Genomic DNA, 18,395 nt, shown 5'->3' on the forward strand with positions numbered 1-18,395 from the left:
GGCAGGGCTGCAGAAACATCTTCTCCCCTGGGTAAGAGCACTGGCTGCTCTTTCAGAGGCTCCAGGTCCAGCTCCTGGCACCCACACGACGGCTTACCACCATCCAACTCCAATTCTAGGTGGTTTTTGTTTCTTTTTTTTTTTTTTTTTGTCCCCTTCTGATCTGAGGGCACCCCCGTAAATTACCTGGTGCACACATGCAGGCAAAATACCCACACATGGGCTGGAGAGAGCCCAGCTGTTAAAGGCCAGACTCACAACCAAGAACAGACTATCTAGACACGAAGACTGAAAAAGTGAAAACGTTAAATGTCTGAGTAGAGGCGCACACCTGTAGTTTCAGCACTTGGGGCAGAAGCAGGAGAATTAGGAGTTTTGGGCCAGCCTGGACCACACAACCAGACCATAATTAAAACGCAAACACAAAATCTTATGTCTAATTTCCTTATTTTGAGGTTCTATGTCTCAGGTAAACCTGAGTGTGGAATGGAAGCCAATGGTCTAAGCTGAAGCAGCAGGGGTGGGAGAGGCCTAGGGCACTGTGGCTGTCTCCTACCCCTTCCTAAACATACACGCACTGACGGACAGAGCGGCCTCAGCTTTCAGGTCAGGTTTATTGTTGGGCAGTGCCACCACAGTCAGCTTCACACAGAAGGGGCAGCGGTGCCCAGGGAGCCACAGGCCACTGAGTCGGGCTCATGCAATAGTGCAAACCGCACATCAGTCTGGGGCAAAGAAAAAGCCTCTTAAAAAAAAAAAAATCCAAAAAACGGAGATAAATATTACAGAACTGAATGCTCTTAAAAACTGAAGGGTTATGAGGATGGTGAGGCAGTGTCTGCCTTCAGCAGTTACTGCTGGGGGACCAGAGTCAGAGTCACCTCCGGTGTCACACCTGCTCAGAGGGTAGAGCTTGCAATGACAGCCACCAAGTGTGCAATGCACTAGAAGGGGCCTGGGAACTGAGGCTCCTTAGGAGGAACCTTGTGAGAGCCTAGCCTGGCAAGCAACAGCACCGCCTGCTGGGCGCTCACTAGAGGTTCAGGTACCTGGGCCAGCCTTGGGCCCACACCCAGGAATTGGCAAACTTGTGCCCCCACTACCTGCAAAGGTCTCCTCCTTCTAGCGCCGCCCTATAGAGCTTTGCAAGGCAGATGTCTTGTGGGTGGGGTGCAGGGGCCACTGGCAGCGGGATCTTTTTTTAGCACTGTGGGCAGTATGCCTGGACAGTGTACCCTGGGACCTGGGGTCTCCCCTCTCTGTCCCAAGCCAGGGCCTGGAGGAATGGTTTGAGAAGCTCTGGAAGGGGAAGAAAGAGACTAGTCTCCAAACCTGTTGTTCTCGGATAAAAAGCAGTTTTATAAACCCACAGTCCTCTCCAGTCCACTGTGTAATGTTCTAGAAGAGAAAGGTGGCTTGTGGGAGTCTACTGAGCAGCACGCGACACACCTTCCTTTTCATGTTTCCCAGGTGCAGCGTGGACTTCAGGAAGAACAGTCCATGTGTGAGGATGTCCCAAATGCCTCCCGAGAGCGGCTGTGCACGGCCACTCATGAGGACCGGGCGGGGGTGACCTCAAGAGTCGGTTCAGGCGCTGTCCTCCAGGAACATGATCCTTGGGAAAGATGTGGCCATGCTGTGGTCTGGCCAGGGTGGGGCTCTGCAGTCCTCACCCACAGCACCCAGGAGGCTAGGCTGTCTGCATGTCCCAACACATAATTGATACAGCGCCACCTTCTTGAGGGATAAACAAAAAACATCTCGTGTCTGGGTTTCCCTGCTCCAAAGTTGTAGACTCCCCGGAAAGTATTTTGTAGCATGTTTACTCAGGGTTCCCAGTAGTTTATCCGTCTGTGTCGATTCTGTGAGCTGGAAAGGAAAGCACAAGTCAGGGCAGCAGAGGACAGACAGGTGGGCTTCCTCTACCTCCTGCACAAGGCTAGGCCGGGAGCGGCTGCATTTCCCGTGTTCTGAGGCAGGGCTTTTCTATGTAGTCCACGGTTGGCCTAGATTTCAGACCCCTGCCTCCTGAGTTCCACCACCCCCAACCTGAAGCACCTGCTTCTGCACCCAGGGTGAAGGGTCTCTTCTACACAGCCATTCACAGCTGTGGCAAGAATGGTCATCCTACCCCATCTTACCCCATCTAAAAGTTCTGTGAGACTGTTCTGCCTGAATGTATGAATGAACCACATGTATGCTTGGTGCCCACGGGCAGAAGAGGGTGTCAGATCCTCTGAAACCAGTCACAGATGGTTGTGAGCCACTGTGTGGGTGCTGGGAACTGAACCTGGGTCCTCTGCAAGAACAAGAAACGCTCTGAACTGATGAGCCATCTCTCTAATAGACTTTTTGCTTCCTGCTAACAGCCCTGGCTCTGGCTGTTCTGGAATTTCCTGTGTAGAGCAGGTTGGCCGCTGCCTCCTGAGTGCTAGGGTCTTTCTTTTTCTTTGTTCTTGTTGTTTTTTCAAGACAGGGTTTCTCTGTGGCTTTGGAGCCTGCCCTGGAACTAGCTCTTGTAGAGCAGGCTGGCCTCAAACTCAAGAGATCCGCCTGCCTCTGTCTCCTGAATGCTGGGATCAAAGGCATTTGCTACCACCACCTCTCGGCTAGGTTTTTTTTTTTTTTGAGTTTTTGAGTTGAGCTTCACTGGGTAGCCCAGGCTGACTTGGAATCCATGATCCTACTAGCTCAGCTTCTTGGGTGCTTGAGTATCACACCTGGCCAAGAGCGTGCTCTAACCTCCTCACAACTCAGCTGTCTACACCGAGGGCACTACTCACACTGCTTTGGTATCCTCAGGGCCTCACTGTCAGGCACCATCACCTGGTGCAGCACGCCTCGGAACTGGTACAGCACTCGCAGGCTCTTCTCCTCCCCAACACACGGGTCATAGAACCCTGGCAGCCCAGCCTGCAACAAACAGAGGGTCGCCCTCAAGTCCTGCTCTGCTCCGCTCCTTTCTGCCGCCAACTGGGCACAACATGGATGAGGAGCTTGATGAAGCTTGATGAGATTGGAGTTGTTTACTTAGGCAGTACTAGACTGGCCATCAAGCCCCTTCTCTCCCGTCCAGCCTGAAGCCACGGCCAGCTGAGTCCACACCCTTTCTGGAACTTGCAGATAAACGGAATGCAAGTGCCAGGAAGGCAGGTGTGGGCTACTCAGTGGTCACTTTCGGGTGAATTTTAGGGCCCACGGGAGCAGAAGTGGTTCCAGCACAGAAGCTCTCCAGACTGTGGGGAAATGGTCACATACCTTGGAGGCCTCGGTGAGGATGAGCTTGGAGTCCTTCACCAGGCACTGCAGCGGCACGGTCACGTCAATCACCTTCACCCTCTCACTCTTCCTGCTCTTGTCGTTGACGAACTTCCCATACCAGGCATTCACGATGATGAGCCCTGCAGACAGAGCGGCAGGGGTGACACAGGCTGTCCTGCCAGGCCCCAGTGCCCAGCCCTCAGAGGGGTGCCTTCTCACCCATTCTGGACTCTTCTGCTTCGATTATTCTCCGGACAGACTCCTGCATCAGCCGCACCTTTGAGAGAAGACAAGACGAACAGGTCGGGGACCCTGGACTGTTTTGGTAAGAGCATGACAAGCCCCAGTTTGTGTCCGTCAAGATGTCTGCTCAGGGGCTGCAGGGAAAGGAGCACAAGCCTTGAGCTCAGCTCACCCACCAGGCTGAAGCCCCCAGCCACATCTGAGGCAGTGTTGGGGAGTCACCTGACAAGGCAGAACCCTACACGATGACCCCAGTGGAAGGGACAGCACCTTTTCTTCGTTCTCAGTGATTCTGCACATGGAGTTCAGGGAAGGATGAGAAATTACCGAACAGAGTCAGTATTTCAAAAGGAATAACAAGCTCCACGGTGATGAGTTTCAAGGCTAACCTGGGCTACATAGCAAGAATGCGGTCATCCCAAGTACTGTGAGGTCCTGCCTGAAGACAGACACTTCATGGGAGCAGCTGGACCCCACTCTCCTTGAGAAGGACTTGTGCTCTCTGTGGAACACACAGCTGGGTAGGGCTGTGTGCTGCCCCCAAATTTGCCTGGGGTTTGCCTGGGGACATGCGTGGCCTCATGCAGTTTCTCAGTCCTGTGCCTTTGCTGCCTTTCCTCTGGTCACAAGAACCCCATGGTACCATGCTGTTTAGTCATGATGCTTCTGCTCCCTCAGCTCCCCCAACAGGAAGTACATAGAGGGAGAAGAAGACAACCCCGCCACTTCACAAACCTTGTCTGGCCCTGGAGGGCTGTATTCATCTCAAGGCACAGACCGGAGTCTCTAGAACGTGCCCACAGGTCACAGACAGGCAATGAGGTTGTAAAATGAGGGGGGAAAAAGCCCTTGGGCTCTGGGATTAACACAGGGTAAAGGAGTTTCCTCTGCAGTCCCAGTTCAGCAGGATGGGTTGGAGAAGGGGACAGGAGGCTGCCCTGGGTCTGGACTCTGCACAGTGGCAGTGGGACACTCACAGCAGCTTCTGCCTCTTGCTTCTTCTGCAGGACGTCACTGGCTGTACTCTCCCTTTGCTTTTCCAGTTCCCTTTCAGAGAGAAGCAGGGCACAAGTAAATCTATGGTGAGCAAACTGCGCCCTCTGCTGGACAGAGCCCAGCATGCAGCCTGCGAATTAACTGGATTTCTACTTCTAGAACTTCGAAGATACTTCCAAACACAACCCCAGGCCAGCCTTTGAGCTGCAGGCCTGTGCATCTCCCTTTAGTTTGAGATCACCGTCCCTGTCCACCTCCTCCATGGAACCTCCCAAACTGCTGTTTCCTTAGGAGAGGAGAAGACTCCAGCACGCAGAGACAATCCAGACTACTTTGGATGCACAGAAATGCCCACTCCTACAGCAAACAGGCACTCGGGGTCAGCCCACACGGCGCTGCCAGACGGAGGACATTCTTTGCTCCAGGTCTTAAACATCCATGGAAACTCAGCCCCTAGACTAGTAACAGGTCACAGGCAGCTAGAAGAGGGATACCCTGTCTCCCACTCAACCTTAGTGCCCCAGTGTCTCTGAGGCTAACACGGGGCCTCTCCATCCCTTGGGTTTCCAAGGGATGCTTGGACTCAGTTTTGACTGAGGGGAGGGGCTCCCTACAAGAAATTTCAAAGCTAGGTCTGTTCTGTGGTTTCCATGACTACAGTTAGTGTCACACAAAACAGACCCATTCTACTTCAAGTTCAGCACCAGGGTGAGATGTCTAGGATACAAGAGAGGGAGACAGCATTTGTGCTGGCCCTGTTTGAAGCCCATTTTATAAAGCAAACCGAGTCATTTCTGAGGGTGGAAGAGACTGGCTAGAAGGGAGCAACCTGCGGCTGCCGCTGCCAACAGTGACGAGGACCATCAGGACCTGGACACCACGCTTGTACTTCCCCAGCATTAACCTGTCCTCTTTTTCTAGGGGACACAGTCAGCTCTCCAGTTTAGAGAAGAAAAGACCGAGGTGGAGGTTCTTAGTGCGAAACTCACTTCTCTTTCTGAGCCCTGAGGTATGGTTTGATGATCAAACGGTGCATTGCCAAGTAGATCACCAGTGGCCCCACGGTGGCGTAGAAGACAGCACTGGGGAGCAGCTGGTCCGTCAGGTGGATCGGGAAGAAGTAGGTCTGACTGGCCCTGTTCAGCCTGCAGGAAACACAAGGACACACACAGGGTGTGTCAGGTCCCATGGAGCAGCAGTGGGGCTCAGCCACTGCACGCCAGCTCCAAAGCTGAGCTGATTACCAGTGAACTTGACCACATATGAAGACTAGGACTAGGGACTGACTGGAGAGATGGCTTATGGCTATGAGCACTGGTTGCTCTTCCAGAGGACCCAAATTAGCTCCCCAGCACCCCACAGTGGATAAGCCCACAGCTGCCTATAACTCCAGTTCCTGAGTTATATGTAGATAACTATGCAGATGCCCACTGTTAGCCTCCAAGGGCATCTGCATACTTATCTACATATAAACAGACATTCACACATAAGACACAAAAATCTTTTTTTTTTTTTTTTTTTTTAAAAAGAAGACAGGGTTTCTCTGAAGCTTTGGAGCTTCTCCTGGAACTAGCTCTATAGACCAGGCTGGCCTTGAACTCAGAGATCTGCCTGCCTCTGCCTCCTGAGTGCTGGGGCTAAAGGCATGCGCCACCACTACCCGGCTAAGACACAAAAATAATAACTAACTAACTAAATAACAGGGGCTTTATTCATGCTTTGAGATGAGGGGCAGGGAGGTGGTCGCCCAGACTGTCCCTGAACTACTAGGATCAAGTGATCCTCTTGCTCCAGTCCCCTTAGTCGGTGCCACTGGGCTGGGCATCAGATTAGTGTTTATTGTATCTTTTTAAAAAGATTTATTTATTCATTCAGTTATTTATTATGTACAGTGTTCTGTCTGTATATATGTCTGCAGGACAGAAGAGGGCACCAGATCTTCTTATAGATGGTTGTGAGCCACCATGTGGTTGCTGGGAATTGAACCCAGAACCTCTGGAATAGCAGCCAGTGCTCTTAACCTCTGAGCCATCTCTCCAGCACGTGTTTATTATATCTTAAAGCAAAGTGCTGTAGAATATTCTTTTGTACACTGTGAAGAAGTGGCACTCGGATTGGTTTAATACAAAGCTGACCGGCCAATAGGTAGGCAGGATTTCCAGGCAGAGAGGGTGCTGGGAGGAAGGTGGAGACACCAGGAGACTCGGAGGAAGCAGCATGGGCGGTACAGAGTAAAGGTAACTGAGCAACGTAAAAGAAATGGGTTACGAGATAACCAGCCACGTAGATTAAAAAGTATGAGTTAAGTTATAAGAGCTGGTTAGAAACAAGCCTTAGCTATCAGCCGAGCATTTAGTTTCTGTGAGCTGGCAGTACAGAGACTCGCTACAACAAACACACGGAAGTTCTGACAGCAGCGGACAGGTGAGCATGAGCACAGGGCACGGGCATGTTTCCCACTGCATGATGGCTGCCTTGGCGGAACCCAGGACCTTGCTAAGCACACACTGCCCCATTCAGCTACCCACTTAGGTATGTATGCAAGAATGCATTTGTTTAAGACAAGATTTCCCTATGCAGCTCAGGCTACCCTGGCGCTACATAGCCCAGGCTAGCCTTAAATTTGTAGCAATACTCCCACCTCCGCTGGTATTATAGGCACAAGACACCACTCTTGGCCCAAGCAGTATTCATCTTTCCTTTCTTTCCTCTCTCCATATTCCTCAAGCAATACATTGATTTGTATTTTTTTTTAAAGATTTATTTATGTATTATGTATACAGTGTTCTGTCTGCATGTATGCCTACAGACCAGAAGAGAGCACCAGATCTCATTATAGATGGCTGTAGTTGCTAGGAACTGAACTCAGGACCTCTGGAAGAGCAGTCAGTGCGCTTAACCACTGAGCCATCTCTCCAGCCCTGTATTCCACCCCCCCCTGTATTTTTTTTTTTTTTTAGATTGTGTGTTCGTGGCTAGAACTCGCTATGCATCTGCCCCTGCCTCCTGAGGATGGGATTACAAGCGCACACACACATACACAGACACACACACAAAGCACAGGCATGCGCTAGCTACAGTGCACAATTAAGCAATACACTCCTAGTGAACTGGATAATGAAAATACAACATCAGCTTCGTAAGATGCAGTAGACTGACTATAAAGGGGCTTCAGTGTTGTAAGATGTTATTAGAAAGGACCCAAGCCTGGCGCACCTTTAAGTCCAGCAGTGGGGATGCAGAGGCACTCGGATCTTTATGACTGAGGTCAGCACTATCTATCTAGTGAGACCATGTCTTTAAAAACAAAAGACAGAAAGGATACAAATTACCAAAAGGGTAACTACAGGAGGACAGGCAGGTGAAGGCACAAAGGAATGCTAAGAAATTTCACTCCAAGATGAAAGAGCCACAATCCTTGAAACACGGTTTACAAAATAGCGAAGTTGTCAGGTGAACTAGGAATATTTTAAAGCTCTATGTTCGCGAAAGAACTGAACTCACTTCCCCAAGACTCCTCTTTACGTACAAATATGTCAAGGATAAGGGACGTCCAACCAGCACAAAAATTCAGTTCGAAGCAGTCAGAGCAGCAGCTTAGTAGTTAAGACCATATCTGCAGGCCTGCAGCTGCCCAGAGCCCCAGCTCCAGGGGATCTGACTCCTTGGGCCCCTCAGAGCACTTGCACTCATGTGGACAGACCCACACACATATTAAAATAATAAATCATTTTTTAAAATTTTTATTCATTTATTTTATGTATGAGTGTTCTGTCTGCATGTACATCTGCAGGCCAGAAGAGGGCACCAGATCTCATTACAGATGCCTGTGAGCCACCATGTGGTACTGGGAATTGAACTAGGACCTCTGGCAGAGCAGCCAGTGCTTTTAACTGCTGAGACATCTCTCTAGCCCTAAAAATAATAAATCCCATAAAAATTTAGTTTGGACAGTTTAATACTGTCACAGAAAATACAGGTGAAAGGTGACACCGTCCCCAGAAGCCAACCGAAAGTAAGTCATCATCATAGTGCTGAGAGAGTCCAGCGGGGCACGGTGCCCTCACCAGCGCTCTCACTCCAGGTAAGAGAGGGTCAGCATGCAGATGAGCACTGGGGCCCAGGAAGTCCCAGCTCAGAGTGTAACACGGTAGTGTGTCTGCAGAAACCAGTATTATATAAAAAAAATCATTTGATTCACGTGCACAAATGTTTGCCTGCACGCATGACTGCATCATATGCATGCAGTTCCTGCAGAGGTCAGAAGGGGGCGCTTGATGCATTGGAACTCACAGAATTTCGGCCTCTTGGTGGACACATGTGCATACAACCTCAAGTGTCATTCCTAAGCAGTTGTTCACACCTTTCTTTCCTTAGACAAGATCTTTCATTGACTTCTGGTCCTGTTGAACACGAATGCCACATCAACAGCTGCCATACTGCACTGTCTGTGACCTTTTCTCCATTATTGCTGATTCTGGTGGCTCAAATCCATACATGTGATATCCATGGATACAGAGGGGCACCATGCATATAAGCTAGAGATTTAGGAAGCAGGCCAAGATGGGCCCTTGAGGCAAGGACACTGGAAACACAGTACAGCCATCCCTTGGGAGTTCAGAACTCCATCCAGATACAAAACCGGTACTAAACACACAGGCCAGACTGGGCCACTGTGGAAGTCTGCACAGACAAGGACTGCACCCCACAGAGCCACCACTGGGAGGCAGGAACAAAAGCAGGGCTCTAGCCTGCTGTCCAAGAATCCCGGCACAGAGACGTGTAGGGAGGAAGGAGAGGCAGAAGAGGACGGACAGCTGCCCTCTGCTGGGAAGGATGATGCCCAGGTGGTTGAAGGAGGCCCAACTGCAGTGCAACAGAAAAGTGAGCAAACCCAGAAGCTAGAAGTGTCCATGTCTGAAATCTCAATACTAAGGTAACTGAAACAAGAGGATCCCAAGTTTGAGTTCCAAGACAGCCTTGGCTATGTGAGACCATATCGCAAACAAAACATCAAAAACCCAAACAAACTCAGACAGCACGACTGAGGAACTGGGCAGTGCAGAGGAAAGGGTGCACGTTCTTATGCTACAGACAAGGAAGAATCTGATGCTGCAGACGCCTGTGGTGGCCCTGGGTGTGGACGTGGTCACTGGACAGGCCTGGTGAAGTGTGAGGGAGGAGAGCCTAGGCCTCTCCCAATTCACTACTGGGTTATGCCCCTTGACCTCTGCTCATGCGGCTCAGAAGCAAAGGCACACTGAGGAATTAACCCTCATCCCCGCTGAGCAAGGGTCAGGCTCAACTTACTTGACTTTGAGAGACACACCCTGCGGAACACCAATGCTCACAGCAGCACCCAAGACGCTGTGTCGGGAGATCTTCCTCTCAGCTCCATACTCCACTATTGTCCCAAAGAAGCCTGCCCTGGGGGGTAGAGCACAGCTGCAGGCACGTTTCCCTCCTGCCCTCCCGTCCACACAGGAGCTGCTAGGAACAGAGCTGTGTCTCCCTCCCGTCCCCCACCCATCACCCATGGGAGCCAATGCCAGGATGGGGCAATCAGGGAACATCACAGGAGTGATGACGATACACAGGTGCCCACCACAGCACTGGGTCACCTCGCTGCCAGCAAAGCTCAGACTTACTTGAGGGACCCTTTCACCCGGGTCTGGTCATCGTCCTGGAACTTGTGCTGATAGCTGATCAGTGCAAATGAGTGCGGGATCCCCAGCTGAGGGAGGGAAGTGCAAGGAGGCCAGGTAAGCCTTACCATTCTGGATGATGACGCCAGCTGCCCACAGCTGCTGGGCACCTGGCCAAGGGAGCTTCATCAGGGCAGGTGTGTAAATGTTTACCAGCAGCCAGTACAGCCGCTATTGTGTAATGACATGCTGAGAAATGACAGTGATCTGCCATTGTGTGAATCTCACCACTGGGGGACATGGTCTCACCATGAAATCTACCGACAGCACACAACTGTAAGAGAACTGATTTCTAATGAAAATGCAGTTTACTGGCCTCTCATGAGAACACAAACCTCTCGTAACCCTGAGTTAGGACGAGGAACCCAGGACCTGCTTCCCACCAGCTTCTCTCTCTGCCCGGCCACAGGACTCAAGAGCACCATTTTGACAGGACGTGAAACTGTTACTTCCTGTCAGATGATCTGAACACAGCCACTTGGGAACATCCTCCTTCCTCACTAGAGGCCACAGTCACTGCTGCGTGAACCCAGAACTGCCCCACAGGGTATAGAGTTATACTGAGACACCTGCCTCAAGATGCATCTTCAATAGACTGCAGCTCCACTACCCACCTGCAAGGCCACAGTGAAGTGGCAAGTCTTGGTGTCCCGGACGATGCTTGTATTCATGGCTGACTGGATGCCCCATCGCCACTGCAGGTAGCCCACGGTGTTCTTGTCCAGGTTCCGAGCTAGGACAGTGGTAAGGCCAGGCCGGATCCCACGGGATGAAAACTGCAGAGCACAGTTTGTCGTCACAAAGCTGGGGGTGGGGGACACAGACAGAAAGGGTCCAGCTGACACAGACGCTCAGCTGCAGAGCAAGGAGAGAGGAGAAGCCTGTCTTTTCAGGATCCTCCTTGGCGGCTCCACCTCCCACCATCCACTCTGTCAGAGCACTACATGCTGTGTTTGGAGCCACCGGAAGGCAGTTCTGGTGACACTCTCAACACAGTGGCTCAGGACAGTGCTCCCCGAACTCTGCTCAATGCTGAAGTCACCTGGCTGATGTGCAGCCACCAATAGTGGCTCCTCTGTCAGGCATTCTGGTTTCTTCAGCACGGGCTTGGAGCATGAGCAGTCTCCAAGCGATATCAACTCATCACAAAGAGTAGCACCACCTACCGCAGGTATGTGCCATACAAGTCAAAGTCCTGGGTGGATCCCCAGCATGTGCATATGCATATACATACACAGATACGCACACACTAAAGAGATCTTATTTTCTGTGTTTTTGTCTACATTCAGGTATGTGTGCCCTGTGTATGCCTGTCAGATCCCCTGAAACTGTGGTTGCAGATGCTTGGGAGCTGATATGTAGGTGTCAGGAATCAAATCCAGGTCTTCCACAAGAGCAATAAGTGCTCTTAAATGCTGCAGAGATGGCTTATTGATTTTAAAAACCTGCCCAGGGATCCTGTTGAAAATCAGCTTTCCAGGAAGGACTCTGAAGTCAGCTTGCAGGGTGCAGGCTGACAAACAACTGGTGTCTGGCGCACAGCCCGACACCCACCGCTTGCTGTCAAGCCATCTCTTTCTTGACTTTCTAGGCTCTAGAGATAACACTGTGACATTAAGGTAACCATGACACACTTGACACATTTTTTTCCCCCTGAGACATGGTTTCTCTGTGTAGTCCTGACTGTCCTGGAACTCTTAAAGGCATGTACCACCACCACCACCCAGCAAACACACTTTTAACCAGGGCTACTTTATACTCCCAGTATAATACTTTATACTCCCCCAGCAAAATGGCTAAAAAGAGCCTATTTCTTGGTTTCCACGAGACCCGGCCATGCTAGAAAAAGGCTGCATTTTCCTGCTTCCCCACAGGAGCCAGGGGAGCCAGCAGGGAGAATGTCATCGGTAGAGTTCCAAGAGAAAGCTAGAGAAGCCGAAAGAAGACAGGGATGAGATACCAGGTTCTGTCCCAAAGGGAGGAAAACTGCAACCAGCGAGGCAGGCAGTGGACAGAGATCGAGACCATTGCACAGGGCTGTCTGCTTTGGGGGCCAAGGTCTCACATAGGCCAGAGGTTGGCCTCGATGAGCTACACAGCACAGGGCAGGTTTGAACTCCTGATCCTCCTGTTCCTACCCCTCAGACAATGGGATTACAGGCATTTACAACCATGCTTGCCTTTCCTATTTTCTTTTGGAGACAGAGTCTTACTATATTGTCCACACCAGCCTCAAATTTGTAACACTTCTGCACCAGCCTCCAGAGCAGTGGGGATCAGAGGCTCATACCACTAAGCCTGGCTTCCCCCAGCAGCTTTGTTTGTTCTGACACAAAGTCTTCTGTATCCTAGGATGACCTCAAACTCTCCACATGAGGATGACTCTCAACTTCTGATCTCCCGGCCTCTACCTATCCCCGCAGAGTTAGCAATATTATGTTAAGGTGTGCGACTTTTGTTCATGTTGCATTTGCTTAACGCTGTGAAGCTGTGATTCTTTGCCCGTCTAGAACATCTGATGGTGTAATCAAGATCTGAATGGCCAATAGCAAGGCAGGAGAAAGGACAGGTGTGGCTGGCAGGCAGAGAATATAGGAGAGAGAAGTAGCCAGAGGAGGAGGACATCATGGGCGAGCAAGCCACAGTAAGAGTCCAAGTAAAGATCTACAGAAGAGACCAGGAAAAGCACAGGGGCAAAAGGTAGACGGAATAACAGAAGTTAAAAAAAGTTGGCAAGAAACAAGTCAAGCTAAGGCTGGACATTGCTAACTAAGCCTCCATGTGATTTATTTGGGAACTGGGTGGTCCCCCCCCCCCCCGAAAAGCCAAAAGAGTAAAAAACATCTTCCTACTGCCCTGCGTCACTACACACCTGGCTCTGTGCAGCAACTTTAGGGCTGAGCTTGGCCATGGAGGAGGGAGCCCTGGAGGGAGACATGGCTGATCTGAATAGTGTACTAGAGGACAGACTAGCTCTGGCTGGCTTGGAACTCGGAATGCAGACTAGGCTGGCCTCAAACTCAGAGACCCATCTGCTTCTGCTTCCCAAGTGCTGGGGTTAAAGTTGTGCGCCACCACATCTGCCTCCCTGACCTGATTACAGATTGATGTGACCGGTCCCCTCAAGGTTCCGCTGCTGTGATTCCCTCCTAGAATGAATTATCCCCTGGAACTGTCTCCCTCCCCTAAGTTGCTCTCAGCAGGGTATTCCGTGTTACACTAGCTGGGAAGCAAACTAGGAACGAAGCCTGGAGTCATCACTGTAGCTGCAGAGGCTGTAAAACTCAGGTGTGGCCAAGTCTGTCCAACCACCAGGTAGTCCCACAGACAGATTCTGTTTCCTGGTCCTCACGGGACTGTAGGGTAAAGGGTCCCATGTTAGAAAGCTTCTCAGTGCAGAAGGAAGCCTGGTGGGCCAGGCCTGCTTTCCCATGCAGAGCTCTTTCAGCTTGCAGGCTGCCCCAGCACTTGTCCAACTGAGCCCACACAGCACCAGTAACTTCAAATGTCCACAATCAGAAGACGTCACAGGCTCTAAGACAAGTTAGCACAGATCACCAAAAAGGAGTTATCTTGTATATTTACCATCTTGGTGTGAGATTACGGAACAGCTTGAGACCAAATAAAGGCCCCTGGAGATCTCCAGCTCCAAACTCCAACTGTTTGGAAAAATAAACAGAGAAAGCATTACTGGTGTTCTTTCTACAACAGCAACCCAGGGCTCAGCATGAACCTGGCCAGGCTCCCAACAGAGGACCGGCAGATTCCTAACACCTCGGTATCATCTCTGCCCCAGACTGTAGACAATTACTCCGCCAAAAATGTCAGTCCTGACCTCCCTTGGCTCAAGTCAGAAGGGAAGGAGACTGGTAGTCCACACCCCTCCCCACCATGGTGCCACCTGCCGCATCTCCTGGGTGACAGATGGGAGGGACATGGGCCCCATGGAGAGGTACATCAGTCCTTCCGGCACTCTCCTGATTGCCTCACTGACTGCCAGCCCAGGCGACTTTCAACCAACAGCCCCTTCAGGCAGTGAAGGTTAGCTTGTCATGTGACTAGTCAATAAAGGGACCGACCATGTATGGACACCAGAATCCAGTGGGTCTTACCTCTCCCCATCCCTTTGCAGAAGTGACCCGCCGGAGTGCAAAGTTAATGGAACCGCCACCATTGCCATTCTGGGTGGAGAGACTTCCGGAGAGGATGGCTGTGTCTGTAGCTGTCAAGGGTGCCTAAGGGAAGATAGCCACGGGTAGCAAGCAAACAGAGGCAATGGGGACACAGGTCACCTGGCATTTGAGGACAGAGACAGGAGGCCTCCCAACCGCTCTGCTCTCCTAATTTATATCAATGGCATGGGGCCCACGAAAGCAGTAGTTTATTTATTTATTTATTTTTACGAGGATCTCACTATAGCCCTGGCTGTGGGGCTGCACAGATGAGTTAGCCTCCTTGTGGAATGAGATGCTCCTGTCTCTGCCTCCTGAGCGCTGGCAGGTGCCACGACATGCAGCCATATGCATTGATGTTATGTATGTGGCACTGGGAATCCAGTCCACGGCCTGTGATTATCAGCAGACACTCGCCTTACTGAGTTACTTCTTGAGCTGCACAAATTCAAGAGAAGAATCCCCAAAACCCACAGAGAGTGGCAGAACACCAGGTCTAGTGTGCCATGGCAGGAGCTACATGGAGACCCCGACCCTGTGCTTTCCCACAATGTGTTGTCTGGGCTTTCTACTCCCAGCCTGCCACCAGGGTTCTGGCTGTATTAAGGGCTCTTCAAGAACAGCAAGTTTCTTAGCATCAACTCCACGGGGCAGGCTCATGCACTTGATAATAAAATGAAGATGCTGTGTAGGCAGAGACCCTGGTGTCCTAAATAGAATGGCCTGCCCCTACTGCATCTAGGGACAAAAGGGTGGTGTTCGAATTCCCTGGCTCAGGACCAGAGCTATGTCTTCCACATAGTCAAGTATTTAGAACCTAGACTAGCTCTGAGCATCATCTGCCAGCAGGGCGGCCTTCCTTCCTAAAATGACTACGACCCTGGGCATCTATGCTTACCCCATTAGCACTCCTAACTGGCAAGACCCGGGACCTTGGGAGTTAAGTGCCAACACTCAGCTGCCTTGTGTGTGGGGGCAACGCAGTAACAAACAAGGCCAAATGGAGCATGCTCACATGTCCTCTCACCCTCCCTTCCCCACCTCAGTGGCTAATTGCAGCCTTTCATAAATAACGATGAGAAACCCCAAGCCGATTCCCATCCAGCTGCTCCGGCACTGTGCCTCATTAACTCAGGCCCAGGCTGTACTTGGAGAGGTGTCTGTGCTTTACCTCAATGGACTGGGATATGTGCATTTTATTAATCTCAATCTGCGGAAAGCCACTTCCGGACACATCTTCATATTCTTCATCATAGCGATCAAAAAGGTCAGTGGCATCGACTCCAACGCTGATGGTTCCCTGGGGCAGAAAAACACGCAGTCAGCACGAAGTGCCGGTGTTTGTGGAATGAAAACATTGAGTGGAGTGCTTAGGCATCTGACTTCATGGATGGACAGTGCTCCACGAAGTCTGTGAAGCATGAATGTCACAGTTCAAATAAAAAGCTGCGGAATGCCTTGGAATGTTAGAGCCAGCAAACACCAGCTCTATGGAAGAGCCGGCCTGTACACACCTGCAGAGGGACAAGACATGGGAGAGAGAGAGCCAATGACCTGAGCATGCAGGGATCACACAGGTCCCTGGCGACATCACCCAGACACCGGCCGGTCACATGGACTAAGCACCTTTACTTCAAGACCACCTCTCAATTCTACGAGATCTAAGGGCGCCCTCCAGACCAGGAAGCAGGTACACAATGTACACACATAGTATTTGTACACGGGGTGTTTACACACCTTTCCGCCTTTGAAAACTAAAGACAGCAACAGAAGACAGCATGTTCCAAGAAATACTAAGTTAAAATTTTGTTGACTGGTTGTCTTAGTTCGGGTTACTAATAGCTGTGAGGACATCACGACCAAAAACAAGATGAGGAGGAAAGGGTTTACTTGGCTTACACTTCCGTACCATAGTCACTGAAGGAAGTCAGGACAGGAACTCAAACAAGGTGGGGGCCTGGAGGCAGAAGCTGATGCAGAGGTCATGGTCATGTTTACTGGTTTGCTCAGCCAGGATCACCAGTCCAGAGATGCCCCCTCCCACAACAATCACTAATTAAGAAAATACTCTACAAGCTTGTGTACAGCCCCGTCTTAAGGAGGCATTTTCTTAATCGGGGCTCCCCCCTCTCAGATATCTCTAGCCTGTCGAGGTAACATAAAATTAACTGCCAAAACCCTTCACAGAAAGACAAACAACATTTATCATTTTCTTTCAAAGTTCTAAGACTTTTCTCATGGGTCTATCTTAACCCAGCATGTAAGACTTTTCTCATGGGTCTATTTTAACCCAGCATGTGTGCACACACTAAACACACATACAAAACCACACACATTTTTATTAATTTCTCTTCAGTCTATTTATTATTTCTCAAGATACTCACTTTGTGGCCCAGCTGACATAAATTCACTATGCACACTGGCACTGAACTGGAAGCAATGCTCCTGCCTCTCAGGTGCTAGCATTCCAGGATACACCGACGGACCAGCCTGACCCCATTTTAAGATTAAAAGCCATCTTGCTACAAGGTCAAAATAAGTTCATTCCTGTTTTCTGTAAAACTTGGGCTTGACTATGTCTTAACACATTTTCTGGGGCTGGAGAGATGGCTCAGTGGTTAGGAGCATTGCCTGCTCTTCCAAAGATCCTGAGTTCAAAAAAAAAAAAAAAAGATCCTGAGTTTAATTCCCAGCAACCATATGGTGGCTCACAACCATCTATAATGAGATCTGGTGCCCTCTTCTGGCCTGCAGACATACAGACAGAATATTGTGTACATAATAAATAAATATTTAAAAAAACACATTTTCTGGAATTTGACACGTTCTATACCCTATATCCTAACCTTCACCCTGATAAGATGTTTTCCCAAATAATTCTGAAATGTTTAGCCAAGTTCCTACATAACCAAAATTCCTCTGGAAATACCCCAACCCTTGAAACCACCCTAGTCTCGCAGTTTTTTGGGATATATAAACATCACCTTTCCCTGTTTTCGATGCTATTTTCTCAAACCCTGCTTTGGGGAGTTGGCCCTGTCTGACAGAAAATAACACTTGCAAAATTTGACCAAAGAATTGGGGTAATGTCTCTACTCTCATTTGGGATTAACAAGCCGCCACTCCAGCTGCACAACCGGCTTCCTGCAGGGTGCAACCAAGGTCGAGGATGACCTTGAACTCCTGAGCCACCTGCCTCCACCACTAGGGTTGGGATTTCGGGTGTGCTACCCGATTACTCAGGGTTCTGACAGATAAACACATTCTTTAAACTACTAACAAGTAACGCAGTGTCTCCAGGAAGGGGAGGTGCGAGCACAGATTTATGACAGACACGAGTGATGTCCTCAGGGCACCTAGTGGAGGGGCCCGAGCACAGGCGCTGGGAGGCTAAGGCAAAAGTAGCATCTGAGCCCTGAGGTCAAGAGAGCTTAGGTAACATGGTGAGCACTGGCTCCCCGAAAAAATGTTCGTCCTTAGTTTTGTGCTTTGAAAGTGGGGCCTAGTCAGAGACTCCCCTCTCATCTTGGCTACAAGGTGAAGGTCTGCTTCACACAGCTGCCAGGATGTGCTGCTACAGGCCCCCAGAGCAGGTTCCACAGCCAACCCTGGATGAACAAATCTGTCCTCTGCTTGCCATATAGCCCTGGCTGGCCTATGACCTGAATGGCAGACAGGCAGCCTCAGAGGGTTTGCCATGTGAAGTTTGTCTAGGACCATACCAACTTCACCGTGTTTTTGTTGGCTTAGCCATTAGCCAAGACATCCTAACAACGTATCACCAGCAGCAACAGTTGCTTTGAATAAGATGCAGTGGGGGCTGGCGAGATGGCCTAGTGTGTAATGGCTGTACTTGCTGCCAGACCTAACTCTCTGAGTTCCATCTCCGGAATCCACATGCCAGAAGGAAAGAACCAACTGGCACAAATTATCCTGATTTCCACACGCATGCACCACACCCAGAAGAGTGGGTGTGACAGGTCACACTCACCTCTCCCCCAGTGGACTCTGTCCCTGT

The 18,395-nt window shown here is 50.3% G+C and overlaps 1 protein-coding gene across 2 annotated transcripts in view; it reads right to left on the reverse strand.

Moving 5' to 3' along the window:
- Positions 1 to 1,695: 1,695 nt before the first annotated feature.
- The window catches only part of Dnajc11 (DnaJ heat shock protein family (Hsp40) member C11), a 43,831-nt gene continuing 27,131 nt past the window's right edge, over positions 1,696 to 18,395 (reverse strand). The window contains exons 5-16 of one of the 2 annotated variants that reach the window (XM_050153305.1): positions 15,549 to 15,677; positions 14,318 to 14,440; positions 13,791 to 13,864; positions 10,820 to 11,009; positions 10,149 to 10,234; positions 9,811 to 9,927; positions 5,490 to 5,645; positions 4,482 to 4,551; positions 3,481 to 3,538; positions 3,259 to 3,401; positions 2,784 to 2,913; positions 1,696 to 1,869 (exon numbers count right to left, since the gene is read on the reverse strand). In XM_050153305.1, coding sequence (XP_050009262.1) covers positions 1,844 to 1,869; positions 2,784 to 2,913; positions 3,259 to 3,401; positions 3,481 to 3,538; positions 4,482 to 4,551; positions 5,490 to 5,645; positions 9,811 to 9,927; positions 10,149 to 10,234; positions 10,820 to 11,009; positions 13,791 to 13,864; positions 14,318 to 14,440; positions 15,549 to 15,677 — 1,302 coding nt within the window. In that variant the 3' untranslated portion in view covers positions 1,696 to 1,843. The remainder of the gene's footprint in view (positions 1,870 to 2,783; positions 2,914 to 3,258; positions 3,402 to 3,480; positions 3,539 to 4,481; positions 4,552 to 5,489; positions 5,646 to 9,810; positions 9,928 to 10,148; positions 10,235 to 10,819; positions 11,010 to 13,790; positions 13,865 to 14,317; positions 14,441 to 15,548; positions 15,678 to 18,395) is intronic. The other variant, XM_050153306.1, reaches the window with a different exon arrangement.

The sequence above is a fragment of the Alexandromys fortis genome, unplaced genomic scaffold (assembly GCF_014885135.2).
Source record: "Alexandromys fortis isolate MF-2015 unplaced genomic scaffold, M_Fortis_MF-2015_v1.1 scaffold_88, whole genome shotgun sequence".
NCBI lineage: Eukaryota > Metazoa > Chordata > Mammalia > Rodentia > Cricetidae > Alexandromys > Alexandromys fortis.